This window comes from Monodon monoceros, unplaced genomic scaffold, assembly GCF_005190385.1.
Source record: "Monodon monoceros isolate NGI ecotype Baffin Bay Population unplaced genomic scaffold, NGI_Narwhal_1 Super_Scaffold_1, whole genome shotgun sequence".
Classification (NCBI taxonomy): domain Eukaryota; kingdom Metazoa; phylum Chordata; class Mammalia; order Artiodactyla; family Monodontidae; genus Monodon; species Monodon monoceros.
Window position 1 is genome coordinate 851,750 of NW_021703765.1, and position 21,112 is coordinate 872,861.

The 21,112-nt window shown below is 40.0% G+C and overlaps 1 protein-coding gene across 16 annotated transcripts in view; it reads right to left on the reverse strand.

Annotated features, from left to right (window-relative positions):
* ATP9B (ATPase phospholipid transporting 9B (putative)) overlaps positions 1 to 21,112 on the reverse strand; it is a 217,961-nt gene that overhangs the window by 137,881 nt on the left and 58,968 nt on the right. For all 16 annotated transcript variants that reach the window (XR_003794415.1, XR_003794414.1, XR_003794417.1 and 13 more), the window contains 2 exons: positions 19,200 to 19,251; positions 4,841 to 4,935 (listed from right to left, as the gene is read on the reverse strand). Coding sequence is in view for 9 of the 16 variants with exons in the window: in XM_029228447.1 (XP_029084280.1) it covers positions 4,841 to 4,935; positions 19,200 to 19,251 (147 nt within the window). In the remaining 7 variants the exon portion in view is untranslated. The remainder of the gene's footprint in view (positions 1 to 4,840; positions 4,936 to 19,199; positions 19,252 to 21,112) is intronic.

A 21,112-nucleotide genomic window follows, 5' to 3' on the forward strand; every position in this document is an offset into this window, starting at 1 on the left:
CATTGTCGTTAATAAATTTGCCTGATCACAAGAGCAGAAACACATTCCCACACGTCTCCGTGTCGGCGACAGCAAGAAGCCGGACCTGCCGTCACAGGTTTGGATCGGCAGCACCGCTCCAACTAAATTTCAACCCTCTGATCACATTAGGTGCTCTGGACACAACAGAGTTCGAGAGCTGGTTCTTGGTGGCGTCCTCAGCTCTTTACAAAGAGCTCTAAGGTTGTAGGTTTAATCATCCTTGGTGTCACTGTGGACACAATGCTCCACCGATGATGCGACAAACAGCAAACGCCACCAAACACTCCCCAGGTCCATCACATAGAGACAGAGAAGTCAAAATGAGTGACAGTTATGGACAGCGTAAGCTATGTGATGAAAAACCAAATTGCCTTGTCTATGTCCATAATGAAATTAGAGCTTTCTTTCCTATGAAAAAACGTCTACACCTAATATGTCAAATTATACGAAGCTACAAATTTAAACTGATGGATGGGGCTTCCCTGGTGGCACAGTGGTTAAGAATCCGCCTGCCAATGCAGGGGACACGGGTTCAAGCCCTGGTCCAGGAAGATCCCACATGCCGCAGAGCAACTAAGCCCGTGTGCCACAACTACTGAGTCTGCGCTCTAGAGCCCTCAAGCCACAATTACTGAGCCCGCGTGCCACAACTACTGAAGCCTGCACGCCTAGAGCCTGTGCTCTGCAACAAGAGAAGCCACCGCAATGAGAAGACCGCGCACCACGACAAAGAGTAGCCCCCGCGTGCCGCAACTACAGAAAGCCCACGCGCAGCAACGAAGACCCAAGGCAGCCAAAAATAAATAAATAAATTTTATAAATAAATTGATGGATGAATCACAAATTCAGCTAAATTTCCTTTTTTCTAAAATATATTGCCTTTTGGTTTTATGATAATATCAAAACTTAAAACGTTTTCATTTTCCAGTTACTTCACCCAAATGCTTAACACACTCTGTATCAAAGTGTATCAACCATAAAATTTTAAAAGTAGCACTGTATGAATTACATACTCTGACTTTCTAAGTATTTTGCAATTTATACATATCTGTCGCTAATAAAAATGAGGAAACCATCCTTATAACACTGAATATAATAAAATGTACCTCCTGTGATCACAGCAAAGGGAATATTCAAAAATACAGATAACATCATAGTGGAATTTTAAATACTTTCTTAAGATATCGTTTACAAGCAATAAATTATGCATGCTTAAAGTGTACAATTTTCTGCATTTGAATACAAGCACGCACCGACGACACCACCACGACCAAGGGGTGGACATTTCTAGCAGTCCTCTGCACGCCCCAGCCCGACACTAGCCTCTGTCACAGCTGACCCACTCTCCTGGAATCCAGGTAATGCCATCACATACCACATACTCGTTGTTTGGCTTTTCTTTCAGAAAAATTCTAATACAGTATCTTAACAATGCACTTCTTTTCTAACACTCTCAGCGAATTAAATCTGCTACAAAGGATTTTTCTGTGCAACTGCTTCCCAGTGTGCCCTGGAGCACCTGTGACTGCTGGAAGTGAGGTGCAGAGGGACAGACTCCGAGGTGCGGCCTCCAAGCCTGATGGCAAACAGAAACCCTCCGGTCACTTGGGGTTCGTGACCTTTCCTCCCCCTTCAATCCTGGAGAGACCACTTGAGGACGCGCACTAGAAAAACGAGAAAGCACACAGAGGAGGAAAAAGGCAAGCGCCCAAGAGCAGCGGGAGCCCAGCAATGGGCTCAAAGCACGTTAGAAAGTCAACAGGCTCCACGACTGTCTCAGGATGAAAACTAACCATTCTAACAAGTAGCGTGAGAACTGCAAGCTGGGTGTCTTCAGGGACAAGGCGACGGCACGGCTTTATCTCACCACGCGAAAGAAGGAAGAGCACACAGAAAACGCAGAGAGTCCGAGTGAGGCTGGAGAGAGCAGAGAGGAGGAGCCTGGGCAGAGAAAACTGCGGCCCGGCTGCAGGCTCCAGTAACAAGGGACACTGACAGCGGTTAAGATGATAAATGAACACTGTGGGAGAACAGCCTTCTGGCACAACACAAAATCCACAAACAAAAAGGAAAACGTATAAATATTTACCTAAACAAAAGTTAATTTTAATATTTACCTAAACAAAGTTATACGGCAAAAGGTATTTTAAAGCGAAAAGTCAGGAAACAGGCTGGGGGAATAGGTTTGCGACACGTACTCACTCGGCAAAGGTTTGGAGAACCCTGCACACTCATACACTGAGGGCGAGAGTTTAAAACTGGAACCTCCCAGGGCAATTTTATAATTGTGCTAAAACAGTGAGCTATGCAGCAAACGGTACTGCTACGACCAGCCAGCAGGTTGTTTTACGTTTGATTTCCTACTCAGAGCTCGACTCCAAACAAATGCTAGCTGGACTGGAGCGTTCACGTGTAAAGGAGGAGTGATTTTAAAGTAACCATTTAAAACATAGTCATGGAGTGGAAATGGTCTAAGCATAAAACCAAAAGCAGTAACTATTTATTATTTAAAAAATATTTTTATTGAAATATACTTGACATATAGCATTGTGTAAATTTAAGGTGTACAAGTCAGTTTGATACATTTACGTATTGCAATATGATCATCACCATAGTAATAATTAGCACTTCTATCACATAAGTAACTATTTTAAAGACTATTGTAAAATTACTGTTAGGTCACCTTATATAAGGATGCTAAACTTTTATACGGACAACAGAAACTATAAATGAAAATATTTAGAAGAGATTAAAACAAATGAATGAAAGATGATTAGCAAACTATATATAAAGACCTCTTTAAAAACATATAACAGGGGCTTCCCTGGTGGCGCAGTGGTTGAGAGTCCGCCTGCCGACGCAGGGGACACGGGCTCGAGCCCCGGTCTGGGAAGATCCCACATGCCGCGGAGCGGCTAGGCCCGTGAGCCATGGCCACCCCAGCAAAGTTTAAGAACAACTCTTGGAAAGATCAATTTTATCCACAAGTTACTGAACTAAGAAAATCAAGATCAATAGATTTTGAAGGAAGAAAAAAATACAGTATTTACAATATCCAGCATCCAACTAAAAATTACCAGCTGTGCAAGGAAGCAGGAAAGTGTGACCTGTAACAAGGAAAACATTTCTTTAAGAAGAAACATGCCCAAAATAACAGAGACAATGGCATTAACAGACGAACAATAAGTGTTGTAAACTGCTGAAAGATTTAAATGAAACTATGAACATATTAGGAAAGAAAAGTATTCAAACAATAACAAAAATGGGTGACCAGGGGGAACCTGGTTCCAGAGATTAAAAATACAAGATTTGGAATAAAAAAATCAGCTGGGTGGTCTTAACAGAAGACTAGACACTGCACAAGATAAACTTAGTGAATCTAAAGACAGAGCAAAATGAGAATTCCCTGATGCTCCAGTGGTTAGGACTCCGTGCTCTCACTGCTGAGGGCCCGGGTTCAATCCCTGGTCAGGGAACTAAAATCCCAAAAGCTGTGCAACTAAAAAAAAAAAAAGACAGAGCAACCGAAACTGTCAAAATTGAGTCACAGAAAGAAAACAAGACTGAGAAGAGAGCAGCAGAAGCTCGACACCTGCAGGAACAGCAAGTCTAACACACTTGTCGCTCGTGTCCCAGAGACAGGGGTCTGCGCAGAAAGGAGGACGGAAAAGAGAAGAAAACCAGGAACCCACAGCTCCAAGAAACCAACAAACTCTAAGCAAGGAATGAATTTCAACCTCGGTACTACCTAAGTACAGGCAATGGAAGATACCTAAAGAAACAAAATACTGCCAAGCCTTATACATGCCAAACAGATTTAGTTTCCAAAAAGTGCAATATTTACAATAAGGAAGGTTCCTGCTATCCACAGTAATTAACTGTAAGCTATGTGCAGTAGCTATTCCTATCAAATCCAACCCATCTAAGGAAAGTGACCAAATCCAGAGGATTCAATTTCCTTTCCCTTAACCAACAACTGCTTGGGTCCAAGGTCATTCTGAAGACCCTCAATCTTTCTTTACTCTCCAGTGAATATCAGCAAATCATGTAAGATAAAGCTTCTCTCATTCAGATAAATCATACGTATAACACAAAACAAACACCAAATGACCACAACCGTGATTTTGATTTAAAAAAAAAAGATGTATAGCAGTTTAGGAGGTTCTGAGCACTCGTGAGATCTGTTTCAGAGATCACTAAAAACACTGAGATCCGTAAGTACTGTGCCCTCTGGTCCCACCTCTTGCCTGTTCCCCAGGCAGCAAAGGCCAAGCAAGAAGTCCAAAGGTGTCTTTCCCCTTCTCACTCTGCCGAGACACACAGGAACACTTCAATTCCCCCTCCCTAGGAAGGAACAATTCACTTCCCCTCCACCTTCAAAGGGAAAAGCTGAAGTGGACAGGCTGGTTTCCAAGGCTGGGCTAAGCGCACGCGAGTTCTACCAAAGCAGTATCTGAACAGCCTCCTGGGAGTCAGTCAGTTACCAAAAATGGATGTAGCTAACCCCACCAAGAGTTCTCGATTTCAAAGATTACTCACATGAGGGGGGTTTTAAAAATAGAAACAAAAAGAAAAGAGAAAGAAAAGAAAGAAAACCTAAGAGTCAAGCCAAAAGGAACATTTAAAACCATACCTGAAAAAGGTTATGTGCTAAGACACCAGAGAAATTACGTGGGCATAATTTTCAATGAACTTAGTAACGAAGAAATTATTTTAAAACATTATCAACACATTAATTAAGTTGGTATAAACAGAACTGTATCTACTGCACAGAAATGGCCACTACAGTAAATGATGGAATAATGACAGCAACACTCACCCCCAGAGCCGGCAGCCTCTGCGTGCAGCTTACCGCCACTTTCAGCTTCCAGTCAGTTTCACCATCGAGTTGATCAGTTCGAATAAAACATGAACCTTGGAATAAGAGAAGAAAAACTCCTAAGTTACAGGTACTTTAAAGCCACAATTCACAGCACAGTGGGATACAGAAATGATATATCTATAGATTCCCATTAACAAAAATCCTTAAAAGTACTATTTATTTGACTCACAAAATGAGTCTGCTGAAAAGACAGAAGTCATTGTTTATTCACTTGTCTCCTAGTTGGTGTTCTAGACTATTAAGGTTTACTAGTAATAAAGGTTTACTTTATTTTAGAAAGACTACATTGATCATTTCTACCTTTAGCTTATGTTTTGATAATAATACAATAAGTAAATATACAAAAATACCCAAGAGTGTGTGATATAACTTTGCTAATAAAATATATGTACCACTATAAAACATATGCTCAATAATAAAAGCACAGCTAAAATGTTAAAGCCTGAAAAGAGCTACTGTCATACTCACGACCCCATCCAATTTTAAACATAAAAAATATTAAATTACAAAAGTCCATTTACTCTTTGCCCACGCTGTCACACCATTTCTTATAACGTATCCTCTTTCACAACAGCAAAGCACAAAACACATACATACAGGGCAAGTGTGCAACATTATTAATCATAACCAAAGGAGTGGGAACACAAAATCAGGGAATCAGCTGAACACAAGGGAGCACATGCAGCAGTGAAAAATAAAAAGCAAAGAAAGGAAGGAAGGAAAAAGAAACAGAAAGGAAAAAGAGATGAGAAAGGCCTCCATTTCTACTGAGAAATCTCGCTAGGATATGTACCATCTAATGAAAAAAGTCAGGTGCACAACACTGGGAACAAAGTAACACCAGCTACTGGAGAACAAGGTGGGGAAAGCGTGAGTGTGTGTGTCTGTATGCGCGTGTGCAGGGAGGGACACTACTCACAGGAAGGAAGGGGAGAGGGGAGGGACGGACCAGAAGCAACCCCTTTGGGAGTGCATCCTATGTTACACTGTTCACTCTGAGATCATTCGTGATTCACATAATTAAAAAGCCAAATCACATCAAACTTTAAAAAAGTGACCCCGAAAATATAAAGGGAATCAGATAAAACAAAGTAACAAATTAGCAGTTTAACCACATAATGAATTCAAGTGACTTTTGAGGTTTTTCAAAAATTTAACTGTAAAATAAAATAGTTGTAGAAAGCCACACAAGCATATGTACACCTTACAAATTACTACAAGATAAGTATCTTGTGCACAACTGTGAGACCCCTTAGGAGACGCCGCATGTGCCCCGACCCCATTGCAGCCCCTTCCCTGCTTGTAAAGCAGCAGGACTGTCAGTTGTATGTCCCTGTGCAGATGTACATCCTTAGCACCACTGCAGAGCCCACTCTGGGAATGTCTGTAAAGTCACTTTTCACCCCAGGCCCTCCCCACCCCTCCTTCCAATCTGTCTGCTGAAAGGCTGGTTCTGCGTGTTGCTGACTGAACACTCAGGGTCCAGGCCAGCCTGCTCCCCTTCCCTCTGCGGGTCCTACGACGCTGGCTCCTGCACACAGAGCCCAGCTCAGACTCCACTGACCCTCAGCAATGCTGCCCTGCTTCCGTCCAGAGGTACAATGGCCTGCTCTTCTCTGATGCCAACAGCCCTTCATGCTTAATGCCCACTAGAGGTACCCGTTACTGCACCAGAGGGTGCAGAAGGCAGCAGTCTATCCTTCTTTTTCACCTTTTACCTGGAATAAAATGTAAAAGAAGAGGCCTCTGCTCTTTGGATCCAGTTGGCTCACCTGGTGGGAAAGTTCCTGTAAGAAAGCACTGACTCCTGTTGTTATCTGCCCACATTTCAAGGCAATGAACTAGTACCCTGCCATCCTCAGAAGGAGACCAATTAGGCATGTGTGTGTGCGTGCGTGCGTGCGTGCGCGTGTGTTTGTGTGCGCTGAATGAGCTCCAGTACTTGAGGAGTTTCACTCCAATGCCATTACTATTATTATAGAGTCTCCAGCTGTCCCACCACTGGGGGACAATCTCCAGAGTTACCACATTATTAGAAATGTCCAGTGTTCAAAAAAAAAAAAAAAAACAACCAAAAACAAAAACAGGAGAGTATGGCCAACTTAATGGAAAAAACTTAATCAACAGAGACTGTCCTCAAAAAAGACCTGACGGTAGTTCTACTAAACAAAGACTTTAAAGCAACTGTCTAAAAAGATGCTCAAAGAACTAAAGAAAGATGTGGAGAAAGTCAAGAAAACAATGTATGAACACAATGGAGATATCGATAAAGAGAGAGAAAACCCAAAAAGAAATGAAAAAGAAATTCAAGGGCAATGAAAATTTCACTAGAGGGAGTCAAAGGCAGATTTGAGCAGGCATAGCAAAGAATGAGCAAACCTGAAGATAGGACAATGGAAGTGATCCAACCTGAGGAACAGAAGGAAAAAGATGGGAAAAAAGTGAACAGAGACAAATGGACCCATAGGACACTGTCACGTGGACCAACATATGCACTGTGGGAGGCCCAGAAGGACAAGACAGAGAAGAAGGAACAGAGAGAATATCTGAATAATCGCTGAAAACTTCCCAGATTTGATGAAAGACATGAATATAAACTCCCAAGGACCCCAACAAAATCCAAGCACAGAGATACGTTCTTTTGTTGCACTTTGCAGATGCTATGTTCTTTCACAGATTGGAAGTGTGTGGCAACCCTGCATCAAGCAAGTCTATCAGGGCCATTTTTGCCAAGAGCATTTGCTCTATTTGCATCTCTTTGTCACATTTTGGTAATTCTTGTAATATTTCAAACTTTTTACTATTGTTATATTTGTTATGATGATCTGTGATCATTGTTCTTTGATTTTACTATTGTAGTAAAATTGTTACTACAAAGACAAAACTTATTGTTTTTGTTTTGTATTTTTTAATTAAGGTTGTACTTTTTTTTTAGACATAATGCTACTGCACACTTAAAAGACTGAAGTATAGTGTAAACATAACTTTTACATGTACCAGGAAACCATGCCCGTAATATGAACTCAAACAGACCCACACCAAGACACATTATAATCAAACTTTCAAAGACAAAGAGAATCTTGAAAACTGCAAGAGAAAAGAGAATCATCATATACAAGGGATCCTCAGTAAGATAACCACCAGATTGCTCATCAGAAAGAGATGGCATTTCTGTGGAAGCCAGAAGGCAGTGAACCAATCAACTCCAAGTGCTAAAAGAAAAAAACTGCAACCAAATATCTTCAATCCAGCAAAACTGCCCTTTGAATGTGAGGGAGAAATCAAGACATTCTCAAGTAAACAAAAGCTGAGGAAGCTGGTGACCACTAGACCTGCCCTGCAAGTGCTCAAGGCAGTCTGGCAGGTGAAATGAAAGGCCAGTAGACAGTAACGTGAAGCTGTGTGGAGAAATAAAGATCTCAGTAAAGGTTATTAATGCATGGCAATTATAAAAGCTAGTATTATTGTAAGAATAGTTTGAACTGCACTTTTTCTACACGATTTAAGAGATTAATAAATTTAAAGAAATTATTAGTCTAAAAGCCAGAATTACTGTAACTTGGTTTGTAACTTCTAATCTTGTTTTCTACATAATTTAAGAGGTTAATGCATTTAAAATAATTATTAGTTTATGTCTTGGGAACACAGTGTATGAAGATGTAATTCTGTGACATCAACACCTGAAAGGATGGGGGTAGAACTATAAAGGAGCAGAGTTCCGAATATACACAAAAGGGAATGAGAAAGGAATTTAAATATTTTACTATGAAATAACAACCAGAAAAGACAGTAATGTAGGAAATGAAGGGGAAAAAAAAAAAAAAGCTATAAGGCATAAGGAAAACAAACTGCACAATGAAAGAAGTTGCTCCTTATCAGCAATGACTTTAAATGTAAATAGGTAAATAGGTAAATATTATTCAGACTCCTACCAAAGACAGAGACTGGCAGAATGGACAAAGGCGCGATCCAAGCACATGCTGTCTGCAAGAGACTCACTTTAGATACAAAGATACAAAGAAGCTGGAAGTGAAAGGATGGAAGAAGATATTCAATGCAAAACAGTACAGCAGTTTCTAAAAAAGTTTTTTAAAGAATTACCATATGACCTAGCAATCCCACTTCTGGGTGTAGGCCCAGAAGAACTGAAAGCAAGGTCTGAAAGAGACATTTGTGCACTCATGTTCATAGCAGTATTATTCACAATAAATAAAACATGGAAGTAACCCAAGTGTCCACTGATGGATGAATAGATAAGGAAAATGTTGTATATACATACAATGAAGTACTATTCAGACTGAAAAAGGACAGAAATTTTACAATATGCTACAACATGGATGAACCTTTAGGACATTACACTCAGTGAAACAAGCCAGTCACAGAAAGACAAACACTCATGAATCCAGTTACCTGAGGGTCTTAGATTGTCCAATTCATAGATAGAAAGTGGAACGGTGGCACCAGGGCTGGGGCTTATGTGAATTTTATGTTACGTGTGTTTGAACACAGTGAAAAAGAAAAAAAAATAAATTCACTTCAAAAGTAAAACCATTCACCAACCTTGAAAAAAAATTACTATAATGCTACAGTAATCAAGACAGTGTGGTATTGGTGAAAGAGTAGACATAGATGAAGGGAATAGAATATAGAGAACCTTTAAATAGAACTCCATAAATATAGTCAAGTAATCTTTGACAAACTAGCAAAGGCAGTACTATTGAGCAAAGATAGCCTTTTCAACAAATAGTGCTGGAACAACCAGACATCCACACACAAAAGAAATGAATCTAGTCACAGACCTACACCCTTCATAAAAAATTAACTCAAAATAGATCACAGACTTAAATGCAAAACTCTAACAGTCCTAGAAGATAACCTAGGAGAAAACCTAGATGACCTTGGGTATAGTGGTGCCTTTTTAGATACAACACCAAAGACGTGATCCATTAAAAAAAAAAAAGCAAAAACTGATAAATTGGACTTCATTAAAATTTAAAACTTCTGTTCTGCAAACATATCAGCAAGAGAATTAGAAAACAAGGCACAGACTGGGAGAAAATATTTGCAAAAGACACATCTGATAAAGGGCTGTTACCCAAAATATATAAAGAACTCTTAAAACTCAACAATAAGAAAACAATCCAGTTAAAACATGGGCCAAACCAGAACAAAGAAGATACAGAGATGGCAAATAAGCATATGAAAATATGCTCCACGTCACATCATCAGGGAAATGTAAGGTAAAACAACGAGACACCACTCCACACCTATGAGAATGGCCAAACTCCAGAACACTGACAACACCAAGGCTTGCGGGGATGTGGAGCAACAGGAACTCTCATCATTGCTGGTGGGGATGCAAAATGGTGCAGCCACTTCGGAAGACAGTTTGGTGGTTTCTTACAAAGCTAAACATAATCTTACGATACGATCCAGCGATTGCACTCCTTGCCATATACCCAAAAGAGCTGGGGAACTCATGTCCACACAAAATCCTGCATGCAGATTTTATACGAGCTTTATTCATAACTGCCAAAACTTGGAAGCAACCAAATGTCCTCCAGTAGGTGAATGGATCAACTATGGTAAATCCAGACAATGGAGAATTATTCAGCAATACAATGAAATGAGCTATCAAGTAATGAAAAGATAAGAAGGAACGTTAAATGTTTATCACTAAGTAAAAGAAACCAATCTGAAAAGGCTGCATGAAAAGGCTGCATACTATGTGGTTCCAACTACATGACATTCTGGAAAAGAAAAAAACCACGGAGACACTAAAGAGATCTATGGCTGCCCAGGATGGAGTTGGGGGTAGAGGTAAATAGGCAGAGCACAGAAAATTTCTAGGACAGTGAAAATCCTCTGTATGGTATATATAATGATGGATGGATGTCATTATACATTTGCCAAAACCCACAGAATGTACTACGCCAAGAGTGAATTTTCATGTAAACTATGGAATTTGGGTGAGGACGATGTGTCAGCGTCAGTCCATCAACTGCAACAAATGCATCATCTGGTGGGGGATGCTGGGGGTGGGGGAAGCTACGCAGGTGTGAGGGCATGGGGCGCACTGGGAATCTCTGTACTGCCTTCTCACTTTTTTGTGTGAACTTAAAAAAATAAAGTACAGGGCTTCCCTGGTGGCGCAGTGGTTAAGAATCTGCCTGCCAATGCAGGGGACACGGGTTCGAGCCCTGGTCCGGGAAGATCCCACATGCCACGGAGCAACATGCCGCGGAGCAACTAAGCCCGTGCGCCACAACTACTGCGCCTGCGCTCTAGAGCCTGAGAGCCACAACTACTGAGCCCACGTGCCACAACTACTGAAGCCCGCACTCCTAGAGCCCGTGCTCCACAACAAGAGAAGCCACCGCAATGAGAAGCCCGTGCTCCGCAACCAAGAGTAGCCCCTTCTCGCCACAACTGGAGAAAGCCTGCACGCAACAATGAAGACACAACACGGCCACAAATAAAAATAAATATAATTTTTAAAAATGTACAAAATAAAAAAATTTTTTTAAGAAACATATTCAGATTAACACAGAAAATATACACCAAACGTATTATACAAACTTTTTTCTTTGCAGGAAAAGAACACTGCAAATAACTGAAACTGCACTACAGAAATTCACATTTAAATTTATATTTGAACACCCGCAATGGAGACTACTTTCCATTGTACTTTTCTCATATCTGTATTTCCGAGCTCCCCTTCCCCTGTCTATCAGTGTTTGCTCCTATCCATCAATTTCATGTAGAATTATACCACTGATCAGCGCAGTTCAGCACCAGTGTTGCTCTGGTGAACGGCTGACTGCAAACGTGGTCCTGCAGTAGAGCTCACACTGCATGTCCTCTCCACTTCAGCAGCTAATTTCATCAACAAGTTATCTCATGGCCTTTTCCCTTTTATCCAGAGGAAGAGGTTGCCATATGCCAGGTCAGCTTTCAGTAGTGATCACTACAGCAAAACAGAAGCATTAGACGGGTGGGTACCCCTCCAGGGTGAGGCCCTGGCCTTCGCCTGGGAGCTGCAGGGAGATGGAGGCCCTGACTTCTCGGCTGCACTGGCCTAGGGCAGAAGCTTCCTTCACATGGAGCTGGGGTAGGTCATGGCTAAAATTCCACAGGATCAATCTGTTCTTATCAAGAAAGATCTCTGAAGAATATTAAAACAATTACTTTCAAAAGATATACAACTGAACACTGAAGATTTATTTTAGGGATTTTCGTCGATGAAACAATCCTCTAGTGATTTTCAACCAGGCGCGATTTTGCCCCCAGGAAGCGTCTGGAGACTTGGTTTTCACAGTAGGCGCTGGGGGTGGGGGCTGGAAGGGTGCTCCTGGCACCCGGGGAGTCTAGGCCAAGAATACTGCTCAACACCCTGCAGTGCAGAGACAAGCCACCACTACAAAGAGATAAATACCAGGCCCCAAACGTCAACAGTACTGAAGGCAATTCAAAACTTAAAAGCTGGTGTAGCAGTGGGAAGAGCCAGTCTTGGGCTGAGCACTGCCTAATAACCCACTCACTGAGCTCCCTGTCCAGGCACTTCACCTTATGAAGGTTTTCATGTGCACAGTGGAAAAAATAAGACTTACTTTGGAGTGGTGGTGTAAAATTTAGAGGAAAATCTATTAGAATCTGCCAGCGAATGGTATACGCCAGGAACGTATTAGTTACTTAGCCAATTATTTCTGCAACTTGGGGAACGAGCTAAGGTAGCTACGTAAGAACACATCTTTACACAGCTTAGTCCAGTGCACCTTTCGCACAATGTTCTAAACTAAAATGGGTCCGTGCGAATCCACATCCACCCCTGGCAGAAATGGACCCCTGCACATCTGTAAGCATTTCCTTGCTCTCTTACTCTGCGTAAATACCAAATACTTTTCTCTTGGAGCCAATGCACTTTCAACTAGTTACAGCCACCAGCAATTCAGCATCTGAAATGCGCCCCACTGATTCCTTAACCAAGTGCATTTAATCCTTTTAACTACAGATGGCACAGGCATTAGTGTTGCCAACATGAAACTAGGAGATTCATACAGGTTAGGTCACTTCTGTAAGACATAATAAGATAGAGAGCTAAGAAAAGATTTTTCAATCACCTATTTTATCAGTTGAAGATGTATCTATGAGACCTTCATCTGATTTCATGCACTTTGAAAAATATATCTAGTTATGTAAATAAATTTTCTTACGTATTATTTGTCAAAAGATTTATGGGGCTTCCCTGGTGGCGCAGTGGTTGAGAGTCCGCCTGCCGATGCAGGGGACACGGGTTTGTGCCCCGGTCCGGGAAGATCCCACATGCCGTGGAGTGGCTGGGTCCGTGAGCCATGGCCGCTGAGCCTGCGCGTCCGGAGCCTGTGCTCCGCAACGGAAGAGGCCACAACAGTGAGAGGCCCGCTTACCACAAAAAATAAAAAATAAATAAACTAAAAAAAAAAAAGATTTATGATAAGGAGAGTAACTGGTTTCAACTAAAAAGGAGTACTAGGAAATTTGCAGTACCCATTATTTTACACTTAAACCTTTTACTCAAGATTGATTTTTTTTTCCTCTTAAATGTATGCATGGTTATATATATCTGTATGTGTGTGTTTTATAAAGTATAAAAGCAACTTAAAAGGGATTGGATTCTAGATTCTGTATGACACAAACTTTGAGACATCAATGCCAATAGCTCTGCTCCAGGTTTGCTTTCTAACACAGAAAATAGGAAAAGGTGAGAATATCTACAGTCTCTTAAATTTCAAACATTTTGTGTTTCTAAAAGTGAAACTAATACCTTATGTAGATGTCTATAAACTTATTAAACACTGGAAACAATATACTTGCCATTCTTAAAAGTAAAAGGGTATGCCTCATGTTAAATAATTACACACTATTTTTAAAATTTAGAGGAAACTGACATATTAATTATCTTCAAGTACAATTACATTACTAGGCTCACAGTAACTGATATGATTTAAAGAAAGAGACAGAGAGAGGGAATGAACTGCAGCAAAATCAGAAGTATGGCCAACTTGACTTGTCTTACACGAAGTATATCTAGTAATTTTTTCACAGCAAGCACTAGCTACAACTGATGTCAGTTAAGGCTCGGTAAAAATGAATTATTAAATTGGTCTGCTTATATCCTATTACTGACTTCTTATGAATACTTGATTTTATTTGGTATAATTGACAAGAGTTGACAGCAAAGGACAGGTTTAATGACAATCAAATGCAGATCAACTCGTGTATATGTCACCTAGGAGAGCCGCATCAAGTGGTGATAAAGTACTTGACGGGACACTGTGAGACAGGGCACGTGAGTCTGTCATATGTTGTAATAAGTTACCCTGTAATATTAGCAGACTGCCTGCAACAGCTCACAAATCCAATAGGTCTGAAAGAGACAGGCTACAGTATGTGCCCAAGAAAAGAAAAATAGACATTGACTTTGCATCTATAACACCAGATCGTTTGCCATTAAACTTAATTTCTAAATCATTTATACGACTTAATGACTCTGCATGAAATTTTTAAGGTGGTGGCAAGATGAAGAGCACCACAGAGAGAATGTGCACGAGTACAGTGTCATTTACCTACCCCTCGCCCTCTAACAAGTGACAGCTGAGCTATTGTAATATGTCCCCAACGCTTAAACGATAATGCCATCACTTAGGAGGCAAGTGAAAAAGATATTGGCATTTATAAGAGATTGATGAAAATTAGTTCTAAAGCATTAATTTCTCTTAATACCACTAAAAGAATTGTGTGCATTCAGGAGATATTTGATCTGAATTAAGAAACTGATGAAGCAATTGATTAATTGGAATTTAAGCCATCAGTCACCAGATCCATCAACAGCTTCATTTACATTCTAAACAATCAACTGACGGCCCAACAGAATACCCTGTATTAATACACAGTCAATATGATGCCGCGAAGAGACTCACTGAGCTGTACTGACAAACGCCCAGTGGCTATTGTCCAAACTCAACACGCTGCGTAGATTTAAGACTTTCACACTGGCTAGGGTTTAGAGATTCTTACTATAACAGACAGTGTATTACCAGGGTTTTCTGAACTGAAACTGAAAAATAATAAAGTAATATTAACAGTGTTAGCAGATACACAAAAAATTCTAAACATGTATGTTTAAAAACAAGGCTTTAATTTAAAACCTTAAATAATTATGTAAAGTCACACGAATTTCTAAAGCTAAGAATCCTTGATTGAAAGCAGTGTTATGACACATTTTACACAGCTGGGAAGCTGTCTGGTCCATTTTATAAAGAGAAGAAAAATATCATGAAACAGTAATCTGACATTTTAGTATCTCCATAAGAGTAACAGTAATTGTTTTAACAATTTAAATTTGACAGAAAAAAATCATAAAACTGAGGAATAGAATAGAACCACAGGTTAAAACAGATGACAGTAAGGTCCTAAACTTGGAGCCATTAATAACCTTCCAGGAATATGTTAAATAGTAAAAATTTAGCAAACGTGTGTATTATGTACATTTTCCTGAGGAACAAAGTGATAATTCTTAAGATTCTCAGAAAGACCCATGACCTCCAAAATATTAAATATCATTACCCTACAGAGGGAAACTGTCCCTACAACATAGAATACAAAGCAAAATTTGAGGAAAAAAAAAATTTTTAAAACATAATCAATTTGGATATAACGTTATTTATCTGTAGTTGGCACATCAGAGAGTATCTCACTTGCCTAATTCTCTAATATTCTCTTCATGTTTTGCTATCTTATTACGTCGTAACAATGATACGATGGCTGAAGAACAATTTCTAAAACTTCAGCAAACATTTACTAGCCCTCAGATTCCTCCTCTGAAAAATGGACATTTCTAACAACCTTCCAGCTTTGAAGAGATGGATTTGCTCACACTTTATCTCCTCACATAGTCTGTATACTCTACTTCTTCTAAGTTAATTACCTAAAGCCATTTCCACATTGAGCATGATATTCTTAACCTTACATATATTCCTACCATGATCACTACAAGGGCAATTAAATATAAAAGCATCTCCCGGGATTTCCCTGGCAGTCCGGTGGTTAAGAATCCGTGCTTCCAGGCTTCCCTGGTGGCACAGTGGTTGAGAGTCCGCCTGCCGATGCAGGGGACACGGGTTCGTGCCCCGGTCCAGGAAGATCCCACATGCCGCGGAGCGGCTGGGCCCGTGAGCCATGGCCGCTGAGCCTGCGCATCCGGAGCCTCTGCTCCGCAACGGGAGAGGCCACAACAGTGAGAGGCCCGCGTACCGCAAAAAAAAAAAAAAAAAAAAAAAAGAATCTGTGCTTCCGGTGTAGGGCACACGGGTTCGATCCCTGGTCGGGGAACTAAGATTCCGCATGCCGAGTGGTGCAGCCAAAAAAGAAAAAAAAAGTATCTCCCAAATGCAAACTGTTTGTTATTCATTATACTGAATACATTTACAAACAAAGACAAAGAAATCATAAATAAGTAGGGATGGCAGTGTAAAAATCTCTGAAAACCCATTCCTCCATAACTGTAATGACAACATAAGCAAAAATTGTCTAAAGCAACTTTTGCAAAACTCTGGAAAATAATCAAAGACTTGCAACAATCCCAGGTGCATTTATTCAAGAAACACGGCTAAATCTAGCTATGAGTGAGATGTGTGGTGTTTTGACTTGTCCCTTTTCCAGTACCCTGCCCCCAGTCAAACTCCACAGTAGCTGAGCAAACCAATGGTCTGGTAGCCACTGAGGGGAAGAAACCAGGGCTAGGACTCCCCAAACCCCACGCCCAGACAACTGTAACCACCTGACCAGGTAGAGCTTGTCTGGATTTGACTCAACCCACAGTTCATTCACTGAGAATGTGTTTTCCCTGGAATGTTTGTCAAAAACAAAGAGTGGCCATTGTTTAATGTCACAGCTACCTTGGGTGGTGGTTAAAGCTGGGGTAAACAACAAGCTGACCAAAAAAATGTAAAAGAAAAATCAGATAACAAGGAGCAAAAGCTCTATCATATTCCCGAGAGCCTAGAAGGCCACCTGCCAGTGCAGGGCTGCACACAATGCCCTTGAAAACCCGAGAGGCCCGAATCTCTCACACCTGGCTGACTCTGAGGCTCTGTACAAGCAAGTGAAGGCAAAGGCAGAGTTTTAACTGCCTGACACAGCTCTGCAGGTGTTAAGGGAACACTAGCTATTTGTAAAAGATAAACCTGGCAACTCTGGTACTTAATAATACTTCTCTGTCATACAGAGTCCACTTGGTGACAGAATGGGAGGGGAGTCTGTTCCACACAGACATGAAGGAACCTAAACTGAGGGAAGCTCTGCCATCTTCAACAGGCAGCTTCCAAGGTTACCCTGGTCATGGACACATAGCCAGTACAGGGAAAGCCGAGGCTGGAAGTGGTACACATGACTTTCAGCCACCCTCCTTCGGCCATACCTCAGGGCATGGCCCCATCTAACTGGACAGGAAAGGGAAATGGACTGGAAAAGTAGTTCTCCAGTCTCCACCCTATGGGAAAAACAAAACCACACATTAAACAGCACACAATAAAGTAAAGGTATCAAGTGTACAGAGGTCACTTGATTATTAGGTATAACTGAATTCTGCTGTTAATGGCAGCCTCATCTTACGATGTAAGTAATCATAACTACAGTTGGTGAAAAGAGAAAACATTTTTCTTCTCTCTCATGACTTAAAATGTCCTTTTAAAGAAACGCTGTTTAGGGACTTTGCTGGTGGTCCAGTGATTAAGACTCCTCGCTCCCAACACAGGGGGCCCAGGTTCGACCCCTGGTCAGGGAATTAGATCCTGCGTGCCACAACTGAGACCTCGCATGTGGCAATGAAGATCCCGCATGCCGCAAATAAGACCCGGCACAGCCAAATAAATAAATTTTTTTAAAAATACAAAAAAACAACGAAAAACCCCCCACTGTTTGTAAATGGACAAAAAACTAAATCAACAACTCTAAATTTTAACCATGTCCTTTCTAGAGTTTTCATGCTACAAATAATAATACATATGCTGAGCTTCCCATAAAAATATTGCTCATTTATGCAACAAAGTCAGAAATATAAGGCAGAAGGAACTTTGGATATTACTTGACAAACCTCTCATCATTTTAGAGATGATGAAAATGTATGACCACGTGGCTAGGTCATATAATTAGAAATTGGTCAAAGCAGACTAGATTTTAGGTTTCCTGATTTCCAACCAATGGATTTTTTTTCCTTGACCACATGAGGCTTCCTTCTCATTACCCCTTTTGCACCTTCTTCTTATTGTTTAAAGCTCTGGTCATATAAGCATCATTTTTTCTGTGAAGCCCATTTCAACTCACCTAGGCAAATTGTCTGTTCCCTCCCATTACCCCTACATGTCTTTTATTTATTTATTTGTTTGTTTATTTATTTTTGGCGGCATTGGGTCTTCATTGCTGTGCGCGGGCTTTCTCTAGTTGTGGCAAGCAGGGGTTACTCTTCGTTGTGGTGCGTGGGCTTCTCACTGTGGTGGCTTCTCTTGTTGCAAAGCACGGGCTCCAGGCGCACGGGCTTCAGCAGTTGTGGCATGTGGGCTCAGTAGTTGTGGCACACGGGCTCAGTAGTTGTGGCTCACGGGCTCAGTAGTTGTGGCTCGCGGGCTCCAGAGCACAGGCTCAGTAGTTGTGGCGCACGGGCTCAGTTGCTCCACGGCATGTGGGCTCTTCCCACACCAGGGCTCGAACCCGTGTCCCCTGCATTGGCAGGAGGACTCTTAACCACTACGCCACCAGCAAAGCCCTCCACATGCCTTTTAACATTTATACTATCTATACAATCAGAGTACTGCTAATCGTCAATGTGTGTACTTCCATAAATAAGTAGATCATAAACTCTTTGAAGAGAGCAACTCGGTTTTACTCCCTTTTGTATTCTAAGCAACAGGTAGTGCCTGGCATATAGTAAGTGCTAAATAAATGTTTGCTGAATGAGAAATAAAAGTGCAAATGCAGAATAGCAATCAAGTTTTGAGGAACATCACCATCTATTTAGATATCAAAATGGATTCGAATGAAAACTTTCACTTGATATAGGAAAGGATATTTTTTAAACCAACATATTACACAGTAAAATCATTGTTTTAAACATAAACAGTTAAATGTGATTTAGAAATTAATGAATTCAATATATTATCATTCAAAGAAAAATTCTTACAAGAATAAATTTAACTTTTATCTTTCAAAATGAAAATTAAACTGCCAAAATACCGATCATCAGCAATAAGAATAAAAGTACCTGCTTTCTCTGAGGTCCTAAGAAATACCATGTCCGATGGAATTCTTTGATCCTGCAGAGTAATATAAAATATTAATTATCTATATGCAAGTTTACAAATTAACACAATGCCATTCCAAAGGAGAAACAGCTCCTAAAAACAACTAAAATAATGTTATATTTCAACTCTACGCTGAAACAATTAACATCCATAATTTGTATAATAAAAATGAATATTTTAACTCATATTTTAGTTAGACCTCGAAGTTTCTTTCCGCATCAAGGAACCATGTAAATGGCATTTAGTGATGACCTGAAAACTACTTCATTTCCTGAAAAATGTTAAATATTACCACTTCTGTGGCCTCTGTTGTACCTCAACTCACACGTACAATATAACAGTTACTGCCTTATAAAAAAATGATGGCCTCCCTATCAGACTAAATGACCTAGAAAGTGAGGACAGTGTTCTTCCAACACCTAACACAAAACAGAGCATATCGAAAATGAGACACTTAATAAATGTTGAATGAAAGAATACATGTACAACTGAGCAAACAAAACCCCACAAATTTGAGGAGATATTCTTTTTACAAAGCGGGAAAGGAGAAAAACTCAAAGGTCGCTATTCATACATTTATTTAATCACTATTACTAATATTAGTATTAATTAGTATTACTAATAATAATTAGTAATACTAATTAGCATTAATTAGTTGGGAAAGCTATACAAACTAAAAGAAAAATATAATTATAATAAGAATACTTCACATAGTTTCACGAATTATTTATATTCTTTAAGACCTAAGTTAAGATTCATCTACACACAGTAAAGAAATGAACTACTTGTCAGTCAGCAAGCAACAAAAACAAACGTAAGTTGTTAAAGCGGAAAGAAGATATGCTGTAGAACAGAGCTACTTATTTCTAACATTTCTTTAGGCAATTGTTAAGATCTAAAGAACCTTTAGGTGAAGGGGGAAATCACAATGGAAACTAGAAAATATTGTTAATGAAATGGTAATAAAAACTCAACATATCAACATATCACGTGTGGAACACAGCTGAAGTCAGGAAAATGATAAGAGGAAAATATACATGACTAAACTGCATACAACAGAAAAGGGAGGCTAAAAATATACAAAGGACTAAATATCCATTCGAAAGCAGGAAAAAAAAACCCAGCCAATAAATCCCAAAGAAAGTACAAGGATGTAAACAAATATAAGAGCAAAATTAATGACACAGAAAACAAAAACATACATACCAGTAACAAACAGCAAGAAGGTAAATATTTCTTTAAATATGCCCATTTCGGTAATAAGAAAAAACTAGCACTAGAATAAAACTGATAAAAGATGGGCAAGACTTCTAAACAAAAAACTGTAAAACATTACTGAAAGAAATTAAATGAAGCCTAAGGAAACAGAAAACACCATGTTCTGAAATTAGAATATACAGTATTGCAAAGATGTGAAGTGTGCATATACTGACCTATACATTCAACACAAACCCAACCAAAACCTTAACATGTTTTTTTGGTGGGAAATGACAAGATATTCCTAATATTTACAGGGAAATGCAAAGGCCAAGAATGACTAGACAAGTGTGAGAAACAACATGGAGAGCTGTCTGTACAATGTAACAAAACTAAATATTAAAATAGAATAATTAAGACAAGATGGTATTCCACTAAGATGGATGATTATATTAATGTAAAAGCAGAGAATCCAGAAGTCGGCCCACACATCCATGGACACCAGATTTATGAGAAAGTTGGCACTGCAGACATCTTTTCAATAAACAGTGCTGAGAAAACTAGATACCCATGGGCAATGAGGAGAGATAATACCTGGCCTCTACTTCAATCGAAAAACGAAAATCTATTCCAAACGAATTATACTTCTAAATGTCAAAGTCAGGGACTCCCCTGG